Source organism: Ahaetulla prasina, chromosome 11, assembly GCF_028640845.1.
Source record: "Ahaetulla prasina isolate Xishuangbanna chromosome 11, ASM2864084v1, whole genome shotgun sequence".
In the NCBI taxonomy this organism is placed as follows: domain Eukaryota; kingdom Metazoa; phylum Chordata; class Lepidosauria; order Squamata; family Colubridae; genus Ahaetulla; species Ahaetulla prasina.
Genome location: NC_080549.1, coordinates 5,219,486 through 5,240,801, shown reverse-complemented (window position 1 = coordinate 5,240,801; position 21,316 = coordinate 5,219,486). Strand labels below are relative to the sequence as shown.

The window sequence follows — 21,316 nt, the reverse complement described above, 5'->3', positions numbered from 1 at the left end:
CTGCCTGTAGAGGAGATGAGGTGGTCGACAGTGTGAAAGGAATCACTGGAAAAGAAGAGAGCTGGATTATTGCCAAAGACAGATGGCAAATCCTGGGAATTGTACACGCCCCCCACTACATTCCCACACTCCTTAAAAGGCATAAGTATGCTGGGGGATTCTGGGAAATGAAGCCCCCTCCCACCTTTAAAGGCACGTGCATGCTGGGGGATTCTGGGAAATGAAGCCCCCTCCCACCTTTAAAGGCGCGTGCATGCTGGGGGATTCTGGGAAATGAAGCCCCCTCCCACCTTTAAAGGCGCGTGCATGCTGGGGGATTCTGGGAAATGAAGCCCCCTCCCACCTTTAAAGGCGCATGCATGCTGGGGAATTCTGGGAAATGAAGCCCCCTCCCACCTTTAAAGGTGCGTGCATGCTGAGGAATGCTGGGAAATGAAGCCCCCTCCCACCTTTAAAGGTGCGTGCATGCTGGGGAATTCTGGGAAATGAAGCCCCCTCCCACCTTTAAAGGTGCGTGCATGCTGGGGAATTCTGGGAAATGAAGCCCCCTCCCACCTTTAAAGGCGCATGCATGCTGGGGATTTCTGGGAAATGAAGCCCCCTCCCACCTTTAAAGGCGCGTGCATGCTGGGGAATTCTGGGAAAGGAAGCCCCCTCCCACCTTTAAAGGCGCGTGCATGCTGGGGAATTCTGGGAAAGGAAGCCCCCTCCCACCTTTAAAGGTGCGTGCATGCTGGGGGATTCTGGGAAATGAAGCCCCCTCCCACCTTTAAAGGCCCGTGCATGCTGGGGAATTCTGGGAAAGGAAGCCCCCTCCCACCTTTAAAGGCGCGTGCATGCTGGGGAATTCTGGGAAAGGAAGCCCCCTCCCACCTTTAAAGGCACATGCATGCTGGGGAATTCTGGGAAAGGAAGCCCCCTCCCACCTTTAAAGGCGCGTGCATGCTGGGGAATTCTGGGAAAGGAAGCCCCCTCCCACCTTTAAAGGCGTGCATGCTGGGAATTCTGGGAAAGGAAACCCCTCCCACCTTTAAAGGTGCATGCTGGGAATTCTGGGAAATGAAGCCCCCTCCCACCTTTAAAGGCGCATGCATGCTGGGGATTTCTGGGAAATGAAGCCCCCTCCCACCTTTAAAGGCGCGTGCATGCTGGGGAATTCTGGGAAAGGAAGCCCCCTCCCACCTTTAAAGGCGCGTGCATGCTGGGGAATTCTGGGAAAGGAAGCCCCCTCCCACCTTTAAAGGTGCGTGCATGCTGGGGGATTCTGGGAAATGAAGCCCCCTCCCACCTTTAAAGGCCCGTGCATGCTGGGGAATTCTGGGAAAGGAAGCCCCCTCCCACCTTTAAAGGCGCGTGCATGCTGGGGAATTCTGGGAAAGGAAGCCCCCTCCCACCTTTAAAGGCACATGCATGCTGGGGAATTCTGGGAAAGGAAGCCCCCTCCCACCTTTAAAGGCGCGTGCATGCTGGGGAATTCTGGGAAAGGAAGCCCCCTCCCACCTTTAAAGGCGCGTGCATGCTGGGGAATTCTGGGAAAGGAAACCCCCTCCCACCTTTAAAGGTGCGTGCATGCTGGGGAATTCTGGGAAATGAAGCCCCCTCCCACCTTTAAAGGCGCGTGCATGCTGGGGGATTCTGGGAAATGAAGGCCCCTCCCACCTTTAAAGGCCCGTGCATGCTGGGGAATTCTGGGAAATGAAACCCCCTCCCACCTTTAAAGGCCCGTGCATGCTGGGGAATTCTGGGAAATGAAACCCCCTCCCACCTTTAAAGGCCCGTGCATGCTGGGGAATTCTGGGAAATGAAGTCTCCCCTTCCACCCACCTTTAAAGAGGCCTGCCTGCTGGGGAATGCTGAGAAAGGAACATGGCCCAAGGTGGGCAAAACAGGAAAAAAAAAAAAAAAAAAAACCACGCAACTCCCCCTCCCCAAAGCCACCAGCAGCTGCTCCCCAGCCCGAGACTCGACTCAGCCCCGCCCACACCCGCCTCCCTAACCTGTCTATCTTCTCCCAAGCCCCGCCTCCCATCACCTCCCGCGCGGGGGGGGGGGGCACGCCGGGGCTTGTAGTGCGTCCCTCCGTCCGGGCGGCGCCGGCACTCCATTTCCCGGCGAGCCTCGCGGGAGAGAGGGAGGGGGGCGGTCCGAGGAGCCAGGCCCCGCCCCGTCCAGCTGAGCCCGGGCAAGGGCGGCGGAGGCGGCGATGTGGCTGAAGCCCGAGGAGGTGCTGCTGAAGAGCGCCCTGCGGCTCTGGGTGCAGGAGCGATGCAACCGCTTCTTCGTGCTGCAGCGGCGCCGAGGCTACGGCCAGGAGGGCGGCGGAGGAGGCGGGCTGACCGGTAAGCGCGCGCCTCGGGCTCCCACACACCGCCCCCCCCCCGGCCGCCCCAGGGCGTCCTCCGGCCGGCCCTGCCAGGTGGGCCAAGAGGTCGTGGGCGGGGGGAGGGGGCGGGGGGCGCTTCCTCAACTCCGGGGGTCGGCCTTTGCATTGTCGTCCCCCTCGCTCCCTCCCTCCCTCCCCCCGTGGCATCCTTCTGGCGGCCCTGCCAGGTAGGCCAGGAAGTCAGGTGTCCTGCTTTGCATTGGTCTTCCTCTCCCCCACCTCTCTCTCTCTTCCCCTGTGGCATCCTCCTGCCGGCCCTGCCAGGTAGGCTAAGAGGAGGGGTCCTGCTGCATTGGCCTTCCTCTCCCCCTCTCTCTCTCCCCTGTGGCATCCTCCTGCCGGCCCTGCCAGGTAGGCTAAGAGGAGGGGTCCTGCTTGCATTGGCCTTCCTCTCCCCCTCTCTCTCTCCCCTGTGGCATCCTGCTGCCGGCCCTGCCAGGTAGGCTAAGAGGGAGGGGGTCCTGCTTTGCATTGGCCTTCCCTCTCCCCCCCCCTCTCTCTCCCCGTGGCATCCTTCTGCCGGCCCTGCCAGGTAGGCTAAGAGGGAGGGGGTCCTGCTTTGCATTGGCCTTCCCTCCCCCCCCTTTCTCTCTCCCCCCCCTCCGTGGCATCCTCCTGCCGGCCCTGCCAGGTAGGCTAAGAGGGAGGGGGTCCTGCTTTGCATTGGTCTTCCTCTCCCCCTCTCTCTCTCCCCGTGGCATCCTCCTGCCGGCCCTGCCAGGCTAAGAGGAGGGGTCCTGCTTGCATTGGCCTTCCTCTCCCCCTCTCTCTCCCCGTGGCATCCTGCTGCCGGCCCTGCCAGGTAGGCTAAGAGGGAGGGGGTCCTGCTTTGCATTGGCCTTCCCTCTCCCCCCCCCCTCTCTCTCCCCCCCCCCGTGGCATCCTCCTCCCGCCCCTGCCAGGTAGGCTAAGAGGGAGGGGGTCCTGCTTTGGATTGGCCTTCCCTTCCCCTCCCCCTGTGGCATCCTGCTGCCGGCCCTGCCAGGTAGGCTAAGAGGGAGGGGGTCCTGCTTTGCATTGGCCTTCCCTCTCCCCCTCTCTCCCCTGTGGCATCCTCCTCCCGGCCCTGCCAGGTAGGCTAAGAGGGAGGGGGTCCTGCTTTGCATTGGTCTTCCCTCTCCCCACCCTCTCTCTCTCTCTCCCCCCCCCCCCGTGGCATCCTCCTCCCGGCCCTGCCAGGTAGGCTAAGAGGGAGGGGGTCCTGCTTTGCATTGGCCTTCCCTTCCCCTCCCCCTGTGGCATCCTGCTGCCAGCCCTGCCAGGTAGGCCAACGGGGGGGGGTTCCTCAGCTCCGGGGGTCCTGCTTTGCATTGTCCTTGGACGCCATGGCATCCTCTTGCCGGCCCTGCCAGGTAGGCCAGGAGATCGGGTGTCCTGCTTTGCATTGTCCTTCCCTCTCCTCTATCTCTCCCCCTCCCACTGTGGCATCCTCTGACCGGCCCTGCCAGGTGGGCCAGGAGAGCAGGCTGGGGGGGCGGGTATCCTCAACTTTGGGGGTCAGGCTTTGCATTGTCCTTCTCTCCCCCCCGCCCCCCATGGCATCCTCTTGCTGGCCCTGCCAGGTAGGCCAGGAGGTGGGGGCTCCTCCTTTACATTGTCCTTCCCTCCCCTCTCTCTCTCTCTCTCCCCACCCTCACCACATCCTCCTGCCAACCCTGCCAGGTAGGCCAAGAGGATGAGGGGGGGGGTTCCTCAACTCCGGGAGTCGGGCTTTGCATTGTCCTTCCCTCCCCCCATCCTCCTGCCGGCCCTGCCAGGTGGGCCATGCGGCTGGGGGGGGGTCCTTCAACTCCCAGAATTCCCCAGCTAGCTTTGCTCCAGGCTTAAAGTTGCCAAGGTTGGGGAATTCTGGGAGTTGAAGTCCTCCCGGCTTAAAGTTGCCAAGGTTGGGGAATTCTGGGAATTGAAGTTCTCCCGGCTTAAAGTTGCCAAGGTTGGGGAATTCTGGGAGTTGAAGTCCTCCCGGCTTAAAGTTGCCAAGGTTGGAGACCCCTGTTTTAGAGCACAAGCTGAGAGGCACCTTCGTGCGGTCATGAATTGCGTTAGGCTATTACGGACTGCGTGACCTCCTCGTGTTTCTTTTGCGGCTCACCTGGGCTCTCTGCCCGAAGTCTGTCAACTTTCCACCTGAACCAGTTTTAACCTCTTGCCATGCAAAGAGGGGGAATTTTTTTTTTTTTACAGATGTTTGGGTTGAAAATGAATGGTGCGATGGCCTAGAGGTGGAGCTCTCGCCTCACAATCAGGAGGCTGTGTGAGTTCGATCCTAGGTAGAGGCAAGAATCAAGATCACATGAAGCCTTAATATCACTTTATAAGGCCTTTTCAAGGCCACACTTGGAATACGGCATTCAATTTTGGTCGCCACGATGTAAAAAAGATCTTGAGACTCTAGAAAGAGTGCAGAGAAGAGCAACAAAGATGATTAGGGCCTCTGTGGCTCAGGCTGCTAATGCAGTCTGTTATTAACAGCAGCTGCCTGCAATTACTGCAGGTTCTAGTCCCACCAGGCCCAAGGTTGACTCAGCCTTCCATCCTTTATAAGGTAGGTAAAATGACCCAGATTGTTGGGGGCAATAAGTTGACTTTGTATATAATATACAAATGGATGAAGACTATTGCTTGACACAGTGTAAGCCGCCCTGAGTCTTCGGAGAAGGGCGGGGTATAAATGCAAATTAAAAAAAAAATTAGGGGACTGGAGGCTAAAACATTTGAAGAACGACTGCAGGAACTGGGTATGTCTACTTTAATGAAAAGAAGGACTAGGGATTACATGATAGCAGCCTTCCAATATCTCAGGGGTTGCCACAAAGAAGAGGGAGTCAAACTATTCTCCAAAGCACCTGAGGGCAGGACAAGAAGCAATGAGTGGAAACTAATTAAAAAGAGAAGCAACTTAGAACTAAGGAGAAATTTCCTGACAGTGAGAACAATTAATCAGTGGAACAACTTGCCTGCAGAAGTTGTGAATCCTCCAACACTGGAAGTTTTAAAGAAGAGATTGGATAACCGTTTGTCTGAAGTGGTGTAGGGTTTCCTGCCTGAGCAGGGGGTTGGACTAGAAGACCTCCAAGGTCCCTTCCAACTCTGTTTACTCTAAGCAAGCCATATTTGTTTGATCTTCTCTCTTGCTGTGGTTTTGCAAACCAGGTCTTGCAGTATTCAGAGTTCAAAGTGTGTTGTTTATTTTGTTACCTGCCGGACTGCAAAGCAACGTTTTGCTGGATAAGGTTGATACCACTTTCACCAGGGGCTGGAAGTGGGTTACTCATTCCCCCGAATGACCAAGGAGGCAGCCAATTCTTGATAGGAACAAACCAATTCTTCCTGTCTGTTTCAGCACAAATTGCGTATTGCAGCCCAAAATGATGACCTGAATGATTGTGTTGGTTGTTTCAAATATCTCCCTTCCACCTGTTGGCAGATGATGTAGAACGGTGAACTGGATTGCATACAAGCATAGTAGAACATATCAACAGGTACACAGCCTTCAAGCTTGCTGTTCCTTTCAAAAAAACAAATAAAGACTTTCACAAATTCAGTTCAGCTCCTGCTGAATTTCATGCTTTGTAGTTTTCAAGGTGGCCATCCATAAATAGTTTCGTCTTAGTTTCTTCCAGGCTGTTCTTCAATTTCCCAGTTGAACTTCTGGTCTACAGATTGTGGGTTTATTTCTCATTCATAAAACCCAAATCAAGAGGTGCCCTGTGGCTGCAAGGACTCCAAAACTGCTGCAGTTTTTAACAGGACAGAAAAGGAAGTCTGCATCTAGAGAGTCCTTCAGTTAAGAACATTTTAGTAAAGGTAAAGGTAAAGGTTCCCCTCGCACGTATGTGCTAGTCGTTCCCGACTCTAGGGGGCAGAGCTCATCTCCGTTTCAAATCCGAAGAGCCAGCGCTTTCCAAAGACGTCTCCGTGGTCATGTGGCCGGGATGACTCAACGCCAAAGGCACACGGAATGCTGTTCCCTTCCCACCAAAGGTGGTCCCTATTTTTCTACCTGCATTTTTTATGTGCTTTCGAACTGCTAGGTTGGCAGAAGCTGGGACAAGTCACGGGAGCTCACCCCGTTACACAGCAGCACTAGGAATTCGTACTGCCGCACTGCCGACCTTTTGATTGACAAGCTCAGCGCCTTAGCCACTTAGTCACCCCGTCCCTTGGAATAGAATAGAATAGAATAGAATAGAATAGAATAGAATAGAATAGAATAGAATAGGAAAAGAATTATGTATTATTAAGTGTTGTACCTTACGATTCTTGATGAACGTATCTTTTCTTTTTATGTACACTGAGAGCCTATGCACCAAGACAAATTCCTTGTGTGTCCAATCACACTTGGCCAATAAAGAATTCTATTCTATTCTATTCTATTCTATTTTCTATTCTATTCTATTCTATTTTCTATTTATTCCAATTTCTATTCTATTCTATTCCATTCCATTCTTTACTTTCCTATTCTATTCTATTCTATTCTATTCTATTCTATTCTATTCTATTCTATTCTATTCTATTCTATTCTATGATTGCTTATTTGTACCCTATGACTATCATTAAGTGTTGTACCTTATGATTCTTAATGAACGTATCTTTTCTTTTTATGTACACTGAGAGCATCTGCACCAGAGACAAATTCCTTGTGTGTCCAATCACACTTGGCCAATAAAGAATTCTATTCTATTCTATTCTATTCTATTCTATTCTATTCTATTCTATTCTATTCTATTCTATTTTCTATTTATTCCAATTTCTATTCTATTCTATTCTATTCTATTCTATTCTATTCTATTCTATGATTGCTTATTTGTACCCTATGACTATTATTAAGTGTTGTACCTTATGATTCTTAATGAACGTATCTTTTCTTTTATGTACACTGAGAGCCTATGCACCAAGACAAATTCCTTGTGTGTCCAATCACACTTGGCCAATAAAGAATTCTATTCTATTCTATTCTATTCTATTCTATTCTGACTGAGAATCTCTACGCAGTTGGATAAAGATGACAGATAAGGCATTGGCCTGATGGAAGTGAATCTTTCTAATGCCTTTATATATATATTCTGGGTTGTTTTTTCCCCCCCGCCACTATTTCGGAGGTGATAGGTTTTGCACCTTCCCCAGCCTCTGAAATATTAATGGTCTTAGCTCTTCCAAAGCCAGTTTCCTAAGTGTTTGCTGTTCATCTTATTCCAAGAAGAGACGTCGCCAAAGTTGAAAAAAAAACAAACAAACTCACAATAATTTAGCTAAGGTTGCTGGTTTTGAGTCACAGGTTTTTCTTATTTATGACTAATACTGCGGATTTACAAACCCCTCTTCAGCCAGTAAAAGTCAACGGCGATCATATTTCCCTGCGCATTCACTTCTTCCATAATTCATGTCCTGCAAAAAGGCAAAAAGTATTCATTTCGGCTTTATTTACTTATTTATTTAAGTAACATATATTTCATCTCGTCCTTCCTATGTTCCGTTCTCCTTTTGAGAAGCGTCTCAGGAGAGGAAAAGAGGAGGATAACAGGTTCTCCTGTTATTCTGGGCCCAAAATAGGAATCTTTAGGCTCCGTTTTAACAGTTTTACTTCTCGGTAACTTGAGTCTCCCTCCGTCGAAGCGTCATTTTTAATATTGCAAGAGGATACAGCAATAAAACCTATGACTAAGGACGATACTTAAGGTCGAAACAGGACATCAGATATTTATTCTCCGAGGGCTTTCCTATCCTTTCCTGCCTGAACCATAATTTATTTTATCATTGGACATATAGCTGGCTTTTATTTATAATAACAGCAGCAGCAAGAGTTGAAAAGGTACCTTGGAGGTCATTTAGTCCAACCCCTTGCTCTCGTCCAACCCCCTGAACTAGGGATTCGAACCGCCGAACTGCCGTCCTTTCTGATCGACAAGCTTGGCGTCTTAGCCCCTGAGCCATCTTGAATTAACCAAAAACATTATTTGTACATCTCCAGGCGATGTGTATATATAACACTTCCATTTATTTCCCTACCCAACAGCCACCCTGTTGTTAATTTAACAGGTTTACCGGTTACTGAGTTGGAAGGGACCTTGTAGGTCATCTAGCCCAACCCCCACCCACCCACCCACCTACCCAGCAGGAGACCCTAGATCCTAAATTAAACCTCACATACTTACAGAAGGAGACAAGCAATTAAACCTGCCTTATTGTGAATTAAATATAGATAGTCCTTGACTTAGGAATTCAGAATTTCTGTTCCTAAGCAGGACAGTTAAGTTGTCTGATTTTACGACTTTGCTGGCCACAGTCATTAAGTGAATCTCTGCAGGAACCCGGTTGTTAAGTGAATCTGGCTTCCCCCTTGATTTTTGCTTATCAGAAGGTCGCAAAAGGGTATCACGTGACCTCGGGACGCCACAACCGTCATAAGTATGAGTCAGTCGCCAAGCGGTCTTGAGTTTTGATCACGTGATCATGGGAATACATCAACAGTCATAAATTGTGAAAAACAGTTACAAGTCACTTTTTTCCCCATGTTGTTTCCCATACATAAGTTCAAACGGTCACTAAGCGAGGTACTAAGTTGAGGATATAGTTTAATTTGGTTTTTGCCACAGTCTACTCTCCTTGCTAATTTTTGGCACGTGCCTCTTCCGTCAGCCAGAAAAATGATATTTCTTGATTATATTTTTAGCATGACATACATCGGTTCCTTGAACTAGACTAATACCTGCCAGGCTCCAAAACTTTCAAAGTCTTTTTTTTTTTTTTTAATTGCTATTTGCTTTTCTTAACCGCTGATTCTCTCCTTTCTCCTGGGTGTGTATTTGCAAAGGTTTTTTACAAGACCGGTTCTGTCATTACCTTCCAGCGACTTTCCAAACGCTGATGAACCGTTAAGCCTAAATCAACAAATCTATCTGTAATGCCGAAATAAATGGGGTAGGGACGAGCCATGGAGCATGAAGGTAAATAATTAGCAACTCACCAAGTCTGTCTGTTTCCGATTTTTAAAAAAATCCTGAATTCTTCTTAGCAATCCCTTGCTTTAAATCAGGCTCTTAATTTATCCAGCCCAATTCTATACATTTTTTTTTTCACAACCGTGCATGAAAGAGGCGTCACTTTTTAACAATGTGATTAATTCCAAATAGGCAATACAATGATAGATTAAGTAGGTAGGTAGAATACTTAGAATAGGTAGGTGGAGGGAGGGAGGGATAGATGATATATGAGATAGATAGAGAAGATGGATGGATGGATGGATGGATGATGGATGGATAGATTGATAGATTGGATGGATAGATTGATAGATTGGATGGATAGATTGGATGGATGGATAGATAGATAGATAGAGTGGACAGACAGACAGACAAACACCCCTGACAAGTAGCAAAGATTTGTAGACACAGTTACCGTGTCTCTATTATTTTTGCTGGCTTCCTCTTTCAATAAATATTTATTTTAAAGAAATAAAAGTGTCATAACATTATTACCGCCTTCTTTGGAATACTATAAATGAAGAACATTCAAATGTTATTGGTTAATAAAATATTTTTTAAAAAACCCACACACTGTATTTCTCCTGGCCAAGCGCTGAGGGAAGTTTAGGCTTCTATAGATAGTCCTGAAGTTACGACCACAATTTCTGTAGCTAAGTGAAACATTGGTTGAGTGAATTTTGCCCCATTTTGCAAATTACTATAAACCATGAGTGAGTTGTATTTGCAGGATGGGTGGTCAAAAAAAATCAACTAAATTTAAATACTATAATAATAATAACAGCAACAATAATAACAACAACAACAAAAGAATTGAAAGGGACCTTGGAGGCCTTCTAGTCCAACCCCCTGCCCAGGCAGGAAACCCTATACCATCTCAGTCAGATGGTTATCCAACATTTTCTTTAAAATTTCCAGTGTTGGAGCATTCACAACTTCTGGAGGCAAGTCGTTCCACTTATTAATTGTTCTAACTGTCAGGAAATTTCTCCTTAGTTCTAAGTTGCTTCTTTCTTTGATCAGTTTCCACCCATTGCTTCTTGTTCTACCCTCAAGTGCTTTGGAGAACAGCCCGACTCCCTCTTCTTTAGGGCAGCCTCTGAGATATTGGAAGACTGCTATCATGTCCCCCCTAGTCCTTCTTTTCATTAAACTAGACATACCCAGTTCCTCCAACCGTTCTTCATATGTTTTAGCCTCCAGTCCCCTAATCCTCTTAGTTGCTCTTCTCTGCATTCTTTCTAGAGTCTCTAATGATTACCATTACTAATGGTAATATAATAAATAAAGGAGCCTCTCCATTTTTAAATGGCGGTCATTGTTGTCTTACCATCTGAGACAGCTCCAACATGTCAAACTGGATCTTTAGACAAAGAGGAAACTGGTGAACAGTAAAACAACTAAACAGGTGGCACTATGCCCACAGAATGGTCTTGATTTGCATTTTTGAAGCCTTCTGGCGATGCCAGTACCTTTTTTTTAATGCTTCTGTGACCTTTCTGACTAGTACAGGTGTATACAGGTGTTCCTCAACTCACAACTTGGTTCCGACCAAGCGCTCCAAACACGACAAACCTTCTGACATGAACTCAAAAGATTCCTTTATTAGGAATGCTGGCAGCCCCAGCAAAAAATTTCTCCCTCAGGCTAACAAGTCCGGCCGGCCAGAAGATGAATAGTTGTCTGCCATACCTATTCATCTCCGCCCCCTGCCTTTTATTCCCAGAGCTAGGGTGAGGCCTTGTTAGTAGCAGCGGCTCTTCCGTCCCAAGGACCAGCCCATAGATTTCCACTGCTCTCCTCTCCTTTACCTTCTGTGCAGCCGCGCATCAGGCACTGGACCCAGCTGTTCCTCCTCTGGGGGGCACTCTGTCCTTGAGAAGGCTCCCCTGAACTTTGACCTCGATCTTGCAGGTCTCCTGGTTGGGACGTTGGACGCCGTCTTGGATTCCACATCGAAAGTGGCCCCTTTCCGTATCCTGCACCAGACTCCAGATTCCCAGATTTACTGGTCTATTGCCTGCGGTAAAGTACAGTATAAATTCTTATTTTTTTTTTGTATTCTGATTTATGTACACGTAGCCCTCAACTTACGATGTTTCGTTTAGTGACACCCCCCCCCAAAAAAGTGACTCGTGGCCATTTCTCACACTTGTGACCGTTGCAGCGTCCCTGCCGTCGCACAATCAAATTTCAGACACGTGGCCACCGACTCACAATTTATGATGGTGGCAGTTTCCCGGGGTCACGTGATCCCCTTTTGTGACCGCCAAACTGTCTGTCCCCCCTCGCCTCCGTCCGAGCGGTTTATTTTATATTTTGTATTGTATTTTAAATTTAGGCTTTTGGAATAAGTTTTTTAAATAGTGTTTTTATTGAAATGTATTGTATTATTTTATCTGCCTGTTCACCGCCCTGAGTCCTTCGGGAGAAGGGCGGTATAAAAATTAAATTATTATTATTATTATTATTATTATTATTATTATTATTATTATTATTATTATTATTATTATTATTATTATTATTATTATTATTCACAATGGGGAAAGCTGGATTCACTTAACAACTGTGTTCCTAACACTTGCAGTGGTTTGCTTAACAACCGTGGCAAGAAATGGGGCAAAAAACTGCCTTAACAAAGGTCTCATTTAGCGACATGAATTTTGGGCTCAATTGTGGTCGTACTTCGACGGCTACGTGTATTGATATCCCAGTTTTAACATTTTTGCAAATAACTCAAGGTGGCAAATGTATTTCACCCTCCTGTTTTCTTCCCCAACAACAAAAACGAGCATCAACTATATTTACCGTATTTTTCGGACTATAAGACGCACCGGACCATAAGGCTGTTCTGTCCCCCCTCGCCTCCGTCCGAGCGATGGCTTAATTAGCCGGCACTATCAGCTCTGGCAGCAAAAGAGCCAGCGTCTGCCAAGTGTCTCTGTTACCTCCCTCGACGCCGATGAGTCACCCAGGAACAAACAGTACTTCAGCTCTTAGTTAAGCAGCTAATTTGCCTGCTACAAAGAGGCACAGCAGCTCTTGCTGCCTTTATACCCTGTGGGGTGTGGCTCCATGACTCAGCACTTCCTAGGCCTGCCCCACCCCTGCTTCTGTAGTACCCTCCTCTCCTGCCTACGAAACCTAGGGTCCAGCCAGGCCTGATTGCCATCAGCTGGGTCTGGAGGCATGGCGTGGGTGGGGGGGAAGAGTCAGGGGACGGAGGCCTTGTTATCTCTTCCACCTGACCTGCCTCTGGCTCCTGGAGCTCAGCCAGGGAAGCCGGTGCTCCCAAGGTAAGTCCTGATGGCCCTTCCCCCTCACTTTCCAAGTCACTTTCTGGCAGGAGGCCCGGCTCGGGGGGCGCAGACACAACAAAGGCACACCTAGGTTTAGCGGAGGAAACCAAGGAAAAAAATCATTTTTTGCCTCCGCGTGTCCCATTTTTGCCCTCCCGGGGCACTGCAGAAGGCTTCTGGGTGCCGGGGAGGGCAAAAATAGGACACCTGGAGGGTTCGGAAGGCCAAAAACAGGCCCGTATTCGCTCTATAAGATGCACAGACATTTTGACCCACTATTTATTTATATATTTTTTTGGCGGGGGCGTGCGTCTTATAGTCCAAAAAATACGGTAATTGAAATATAATTTATTTATTTTTTGTCGCTCAGGAACCAGCCGAGAAGAGATAACGGAGCACTGGGAATGGTTAGAGCGTAATGTGATGGACACGCTCTCCGTCTTCGACTCGAACGAGGACATCGTAAGCTTTGTGCATGGGAAAATTCAAGTACGTGAAAGCACATCGTGAGTAACTTCTGGATGGGTTTTTAACAGATTAATAGAGTTGGAAAGGACCTTGTAGGTCATCTAGTCCAACCCCTTGCTCATGCAGGAGACCCTACAGCATTTTTGACAGATGGCAGTCCAGTCTCTTCTTGAAAGCTTCCAGGGATGAAGCTCCCACAACTTCTGAAGGCAACTTCTGTTCCATTGGTTTGATTGTTCTCACTTCTTATGTCTAGGTTGAATTTCTCCTTGATCAGTTTCCATCCGTTATTCCTTATCTGGCCTTCAGGTGCTTTGGAGAATAGCTTGACTCCCTCCTCTCTGTGGCAGCCCCTCAAATATTGGAAGACTGCTATCCTTCTCCCCTGGACCTTCTCTTCACCAGACTAGCCATGCCCAGTTCTTGCAACCGTTCTTCTTGTTCAGTTCTTGAGAACCGAAGAAGCTTCTTGGGTGAGAAGCGAAACATTTTCAAGGAAAAAAAACCCCAAGAAAGTCCAGTTGCCTTTTGGAAAAGCAATTTTTGGGACAATCCTGAACTTGAATGATGAAGAATCTCACAGACACCAGTTAAATCTCCTAAAACAGGATTGTTTCTGAATCATTTCTCGGGCATTCAGACACAATTCGCATTTTATTTTATCCTTAGCGCCTCCTTGGGAGTAACGTTCTCGTTGCCCTCAGTGGTGTTTACTTCCTCATTGATGGCTAAAGGACAGTAGAGTTTTTATTACTTTATTACTTAATTGCCTGGCAAGTGCAATCCAGTAGAAGGTTGTCCTTTTACAATGAGTCCATTCAGGTTTCTCCCAGGTAAACACACCTGGGATAGCAAGTTAAGATTTCTTTTTTCTCATCCCAAGTGACTCCTGATCTGACATTAAATCACTCTTGTATTTCCTATGGGATTATCTATTTTATTATCATTGTTTCTCTACTTTCCAGTTCTCCCACCCCTCTTCAGTTCCTGCAGATAGCATTAAGAGTAGAATAGAATAACAGAGTTGGAAGGGACCTTGTAGGTCATCTAGTCCAACCCCCTGCTTAGGCAGGAAACCCTACATCACTTCAGACAAATGGTTGTCCAATCTCTTCTTTAAAACTTCCAGTGTTGGAGCATTCACAACTTCTAGAGGCAAGTTGTTCCATTGATTAATTAATTCCAGTGATTAATTTCTACCCCTGTTGTCCAACCATTTTTAAAACAAGTCCCAAGTGTCTTCTTTTTCTTCTACCTTCATTGTTAATCTGTCCATTTCTGCAAAATGCAATATTTTCCTAATTATATATTCCGTAGGTATTTCCTCGTTTTTCCAATGTTGCACCAATACAATTCTTGCCGCGATTAAAACCTGCAATATAAAATATACATTCCTTTTATCATATTTTTCTGGTACTATGCCTACCAAAAATAGTTTCTGCCTTAAAATCTATGTGCTTTGTTAACATTTTTTTCTAACTACATGTACATTTTCGTCCAATTATTATTATTATTATTTTGCTTTTGGGCACGTTCGCCACAGATGGTGGTATGTGCCTAGTTTTTGATTACATTTCCAACATTTGGTGGAAGTTTCTACTTCCACGTAGCTTCATAATGGAGACCGTGATGGCGATCGAATTTTGGCAAAGGGACTTCAACTCCCTCATCAGTTAGATTTCATTTGGAAACTGTTGGCTCACGTTTATTAGCCTCTTGAATTGTTCTTTTTTTTTTCCAGGGCTTAATTGCTGAGGAGAGTAAAGGGTCTTTAGTAAGAGAAGAAGATCCAGAGAAGTTCCGGGAAGCCCATCTGAAGTTTGAGAAGTGTTTTGGGTTGGCTGAACAAGAGAAACTTGTGACTTATTACTCGTGTAGCTACTGGAGAGGGCGGGTGCCCTGCCAAGGCTGGCTGTATCTGAGCACCAACTTCCTCAGCTTTTACTCGTTCCTGCTGGGAGCCGAGAGTAAGTAAGATCATTCACCGAGGCACGGTTTTATTTATTTATTTTATTCAAGCAATATGGCCGCCTGCAGTGGTGGGTTGCTACAGATTCGCCCCGGTTCAGGCAAACCTGTAGCAGCGGGCGGCGGGAGGCTCTGCCCACCCGCCCAGACGTCATCAAAAACGCTTTGCGCATGTGCAGAACCTTCTGCACATACACAGAAATGCCGTGTGCACACAAAGCTTGTGCGCACACCCACGTACTCCCAATAGCGAACCGGTAGCGCTGGGATTTGAAACCCACTACTGGCCGCTTGTCTCCTCACAGGGACCGTTAAAAACACAACCAAGCAAAAATAAAAATACATAATTGGAAGAAAATTAAACCATAGATCAGGGATGTCCAACCTTGCCACTTGAAGACTTGGCTTAAAGTCTGTTAAAGTCTTAATGGCTGGTTGGGGAATTCTGGGAGTTGAAGTCCACAAGTCTTAAAGTTGCCAAGGATTTGTCTCCCTTCCTATTGCTCTACATCAGGGGTCTCCAACCTTGGCAACTTTAAGACTTGTGGACTTCAACTCCCAGAATTCAACTCTGGGAGTTGAAGTCCACAAGTCGTTTTTTTTTTTTAGTAAAAATGTTTTATTTCCATTTTCCAACAACCTATTCAATATACAGTCTCTTATTCAACATTAGTCATTAACTTTCATTTGTTACTTATTCGGACCTGCCCAGCTACCACTTCCTTCCTTAACAAACCTTTCCTCCTCCCTTCTCTACTTTCTTCTACTTTCTTCATCCTTTCTCTCCTTCGCTTTTCTACATCCTCTCCTCCTTCCCTACTCTTCTCTTCCACCCTTTCTAACCCTCTCTCTTTCCCCTTTCTTCTTCCTCTCCTTTCCCCCTTTTCTACCTCTCTCTTTCCTACCTACTTTCTTCCTTCACTCTCTCCTCTCCCTTTCCATTCCCTTCTGAAATGGCAGCTGAGCAGCCCCGCTTTCATTTCAAATTATTTCTATTTCTTAATTACATATCTTTAATTCTTAATTACATATCTTCAATGAAGTCCACAAGTCTTAAAGTTGCTAAGGTTGGAGACCCCTGCTCTACATCATCGGTGTTTGATGCCACTAGTATATAAAAATAAAAGCAAACCCGGATGATGTTACCTACTTTGGTAATGAAATGTCTGCAAGAAAACCACAAAGCTCAAAATGCTCCCAGAACCCCACTGGATCTCCTCCAGATCACTTCAGGTAAAGCCCGTATGGTCTCTGGGTAGCGAACCCTGAAACGTCCAACTGAGATAGACAATGGTGTGAAGGTCACAAAGGGATGGACCTTGGAAGAGCCTTGAACCTGGATGGAGAACCTTCACTTTTCATTGGAAAAGTTCTCTTGAGGTTTGAACAAGGAGAAGACCTGAAACTGAACTACTTTCCTCTTAGAACGCAACCTAGAAATAAGGAGAAATCAACCTAGAAATGAGCTGAAATTTCCCGACAGAACATCTGTGGATCTGTGGAACGACTTGCCTGCAGAAGTTTTTCAAGAGGCAAGTGGACTTTCTGGTGTTTCTTTGAAGACGTTTCGCTTCTCACCTAAGAAGCTTCTTCAGTTCTGAGAGAAGCTGAAGAAGCTTTGGAGAGAAGCTGAGGAAGCTTCTTGGATGAGAAGCAAAACCTCTTCAAAGAAAAACCAGAAAGTCTAGTTGCCTCTTGAAGAAAAAAAAAAAAGCACCTTTGGGACAACCATGACCAGGATGACTTGAGAATCTCCTTAGATACTTCCAGGGTCTCCTGCTTGAGCAAGGGTTGGATTAGAAGACCTCTAAGGTCCCTTCCAACAACTCCGTTATTCTATCACCTTTGCCATTTGTTTATGGTATACTGCCTTTATCAAGTTAATAAATCTCTCACCAAAGTCCATAAACTTTAGTTGTAAAATTGCCAATTTACGTTATCAAATGCTTTCTGCGCATCTTAAGAAAATCAACGCCGTTTGTTTTCCAGGTTGTGCTTCATAATATTCCAAGGTATTTAAAATCATTCTGGTGTTGTTTTTAATCCGTCTCTTGGATAAGAAGCCATTTTTAGCCTGGATGTATAAATTCATTTAGAAACCTTTTTAGTCACACTGCCATTATTGAAGCATATATTTGGTATTCAGCGTTCAGTAAAGATATGGGCCTCCGTTATTCTATTTATTTATTTATTTATTTATTTATTTTATTTATTTTATTTTGTCGAGACAATATATACAAGCATAACACAAAAAGATTATATAATCTATAAACAAATATATGAGGAGAAACAAGGACGTATAAGCATATATATATATATATAGGTCTTTGGTTGTTCGGGTTTTCTCCCGTGTAAAATTGGAAGTGTCTTGGCGACGTTTTGACGAAGTCTCATTCGTCATCTTCAGGCTTCAGCTTCATGACGAATGAGACTTCAAAACGCCGCCAAGACACTTCCAATTTTACACGGAGAAAACCAACAACCAAAGACCTATATACAAACACCCGTGAAAACCTCAGAAAACAAATATATATATATATATTGATATATATATATATATATATATATATATATATATATATATATATATATATATATATATATATATATATATATATATATATATATGGAAGAAACAAAAGGACAGGAACGGTAGGCACATTTGTGCTCTTATGCACGCCCCTTAGAGTCCTCTTAGGAATGGGGTGAGGTCAACAGTGGGTAGATTTTGTTTAAAGCTTTTGGGGTTATGAGAAGAGACCACAGAGTCAGGTAATGCATTCCAAGCACAGATAATTCTGTTACAGAAATCATATTTTCTGCAATCCAAATTGGAGCAGTTGACATTAAGTTTAAATCTATTGGTAGCTCTTGTGTTATTGTAGTTGAAACTGAAGTAGTCGCTGGCAGGTAGGATGATACAACGGATAATTCTATGAGCTAAAACCAGGTCCTGTCGAAGGCGACGGAGTTCCAAGTTTTCTAAACCCAGGATTTCAAGTCTGGTGGCATAAGGTATTTTGTTGGTTGCGGAGGAGTGGAGAACTCTTCTTGTAAAATACTTCTGGACACGCTCAACTGTATTGAAGAAATATGGTATGGATTCCAGACAGGTGAGCTGTAATCAAGAATTGGTCTAGCAAATGTTTTTATTCTGTTGTTCTCCCCTCTGCAGTCAAACTCATCATAGCCTGGGATGAGATTTCCAAACTGGAAAAGACTTCCACGGTGATCCTGACGGAAAGCATCCACGTTTGCGCCCATGGAGAGAACCATTACTTCTCCATGTTTTTGCACCTGGGTGAGACTTTCCTCCTCATGGAACAGCTGGCTCTCTATGCTGTCCGGAGACTCTTCGACAAGGAGGGCTTTGAAGCTGACCCGGTCCTCTGCGACCCCTTGCAAATCACTAAGAGGTCAGTAATTCGGAGACGAAGCTCGGAAGAAAGACCTACTCTCTAGCAAGGGGACAGAGGAGAGAGACAACAGGAAGGAGGGAGGAGGGAGGGAGAGGGAAAGGAAGGGAGGAACAATGGGAGGGAGGGAGGGAGGGATGGAAGGGAAGGAAGGGAGGAGGGAGGGATGATGGAAGAGGGAGGGAAGGAAGGAAAAGGAAAGGAAGGAAGGCAGAATGAAGGGAGGGATAATGGACGGAAGGAAAGGGAGGGAGGGAGAGGGGAATGAAAGGAGGATAATGGGAGGAGGAAGGAAGGAAGACATGAAGGAGGGAGGAGGAGGAGGAAGAGGGAAGGAAGGAGGAGGGAGGAAGAATGGGAGGGAGGGATGGAAGGAAGGAAGGAGGAGGGTGGGATGATGGAAGAGGAAGGAAGGAAGGCAGAATGAAGGGAAGGATAATGGACGGAAGGAAGGAAGGAAGGAAGGAGGGCAGAATGAAGGAGGGATAATGGGAGGAGGGAGGAAGGAAGGAAGGAAGACACGAAGGAGGGAGGAGGAGGAGGAAGAGGGAAGGAAGGAGGAGGAGGAACAATGAAAGGAGGGAGGAGGGAGGGATGGAAGGGAAGGAAGGGAGGAGGGAGGGATGATGGAAGAGGGAGGGAAGGAAGGAAAAGGAAAGGAAGGAAGGCAGAATGAAGGGAGGGATAATGGACGGAAGGAAAGGGAGGGAGGGGAGAGGGGGAATGAAAGGAGGGATAATGGGAGGAGGAAGGAAGGAAGACATGAAGGAGGGAGGAGGAGGAGGAAGAGGGAAGGAAGGGAGGAGGAGGAAGAATGGGAGGGAGGGATGGAAGGAAGGAAGGAGGAGGGTGGGATGATGGAAGAGGGAAGGAAGGAAGGCAGAATGAAGGGAAGGATAATGGACGGAAGGAAAGGGGAAGGGAAGAAGGGGAGGGGGAATGAAAGGAGGGATAATGGGAGGGAGGGAGGGAAGGAAGGAAGGAAGACACGAAGGAGGGGAGGGAGGGAGGAGGAAGAGGGAAAGGAAGGGAGGAGGGAGGAACAATGAAAGGGAGGGAGGGAGGTATGGATGGAAAGGAAGGAAGGGAGGAGGAAGGGATGATGGAAGAGGGAGGGAAAGAAGGAAAAGGAAAGGAAGGAGGGCAGAATGAAGGGAGGGATAATGGATGGAAGGAAAGGGGGAAGGGAGGGAGGGGGGGAGGGGGAATATGACTTGATATGAAATAGATTTTAGGAGTGGTTAGAGATAAGACATGGAAATTAGATGAAGAAAGATCATTGCTATTTATGAATTAAATGTAAAGATGGTTTATAATTATAAATACGGCAATATAATTAACCAGAACTATTTTGGTTCATTATTACTATTGTTACCAGTATATGTGTTAATATTTTTTTTTGTTCTCTCAATATTGTTTCTTTTGTAAATGAAAATACTGTGACAATACACAGTATTCAAAATGTTTATGAATATATATATATGTTTTCTGAGGTTTTGGCGGGTGTTTGTATGTAGGTCTTTGGTTATTTGGGTTTTCTCCCACGTAAAATTGGAAGTGTCTTGGCGACGTTTCGACAAAGTCTCATTCGTCATCTTCAGGCTTCAGCTTCATGCTTCTGGGAGCAATGTGTGATTGCAGCTGTTTCTTCCTTTTTAACTGCTAGAGGGGGTTTGAACTGATTGGGTGGGAGCTTGGCTGTGCTCTGATTGGATGGGGTTTTTTTGTGCTCTGATTGGCTGGGGGTGTGTCCTGTTTGGGAGGGGGCTTGGTTGTGCTCAGATTAGTCTGAGTTGCAGGGGGATTTGAGCTGGTGAGCTGCATCGCTGTTGTTTGGCTTCGTGTTTGTGATCGTGCACTATGAAGATGTAGCATATATATATATATATATATATACACATACACACACACACACACACACACACACACACACACACAAAAAGGGAATTTCAATTTTCCAAACTGGAATGAAAGAACCAGGGTGTGAAATGCTACCGGTTCGCTCCAGTTCAGGTGAACTAGTAGTGATAAAAACCTCCAGTTCAGGCAAACCGGTAGTAAAAAAAAAAAAAGCTACCGGTTCAGGCGAACTGCTAGTTAAAAAATGCTGCCGGTTCCTCTGAACTAGTATTTCCGACGATCAGCTGTGCCTCACGGTTTAGCCTTGCTAAATCCTGGCTTTCTCGCAAAGCTAAATCACACGGCACAGCTGATCCCCCCCCACTGTTCTTCTTACCTTCCCACGCCTCCTTTTGGTGCGTACTGCACATACACACGCAGCGCTCGTTTGGCACGCAGCGCGCCTGCACGGCCAGCGAACCGGTAGCAAACCGGTTCAGATTTCACCACTGGAAAGAACTCCGGTGGCAAATGTCGTTTCAGTCATCAGACATTAAGACTATGCAGTAAAGGGAGACTTTGCTTTGTTGAGAGGTCTTCTCCTCTTTTGGCCCGTAGGGGACTGGAGAACCGGGCCCACAGCGAGCAGTTCAACGCCTTCTTCAGGCTGCCCAGCGAGGAGACGCTGCGGGAGGTCCACGAGTGTTTCCTGTGGGTGCCGTTCAGCCACTACAACACCCTGGGGAAGATGTGCCTTTCGGAGAACTACGTCTGCTTTGCCAGTCAAGATGGCTGCCTGTGCTGTGTCATCGTCCCCGTGAGAGAGGTGAGCGGAGAAAAAAAGGCCTTGGCCCAACTTCAGATGCGTCTCTGCAAACATCCGGGCCAAAGCTTAGATGGCAAGGACTTGGTCTTTCCTTGGGAACGGGAAGGGCAGAGAAAAGGGGGAAGGGAGGGAGAGTG

General features: G+C 46.7%; 1 protein-coding gene across 5 annotated transcripts in view; it reads left to right on the top strand.

Annotated features, from left to right (window-relative positions):
* Positions 1 to 2,145: 2,145 nt before the first annotated feature.
* TBC1D8B (TBC1 domain family member 8B) overlaps positions 2,146 to 21,316 on the top strand; it is a 58,785-nt gene continuing 39,614 nt past the window's right edge. For 3 of the 5 annotated variants that reach the window (XM_058196573.1, XM_058196575.1, XM_058196572.1), the window contains exons 1-6: positions 2,147 to 2,339; positions 11,278 to 11,388; positions 13,033 to 13,151; positions 14,872 to 15,097; positions 18,274 to 18,514; positions 20,972 to 21,179. In XM_058196573.1, coding sequence (XP_058052556.1) covers positions 2,204 to 2,339; positions 11,278 to 11,388; positions 13,033 to 13,151; positions 14,872 to 15,097; positions 18,274 to 18,514; positions 20,972 to 21,179 — 1,041 coding nt within the window. In that variant the 5' untranslated portion in view covers positions 2,147 to 2,203. Of the gene's footprint in view, positions 2,340 to 5,726; positions 5,866 to 11,277; positions 11,389 to 13,032; positions 13,152 to 14,871; positions 15,098 to 18,273; positions 18,515 to 20,971; positions 21,180 to 21,316 lie in introns of all 5 variants that reach the window. The other 2 variants (XM_058196576.1, XM_058196577.1) reach the window with 2 other exon arrangements.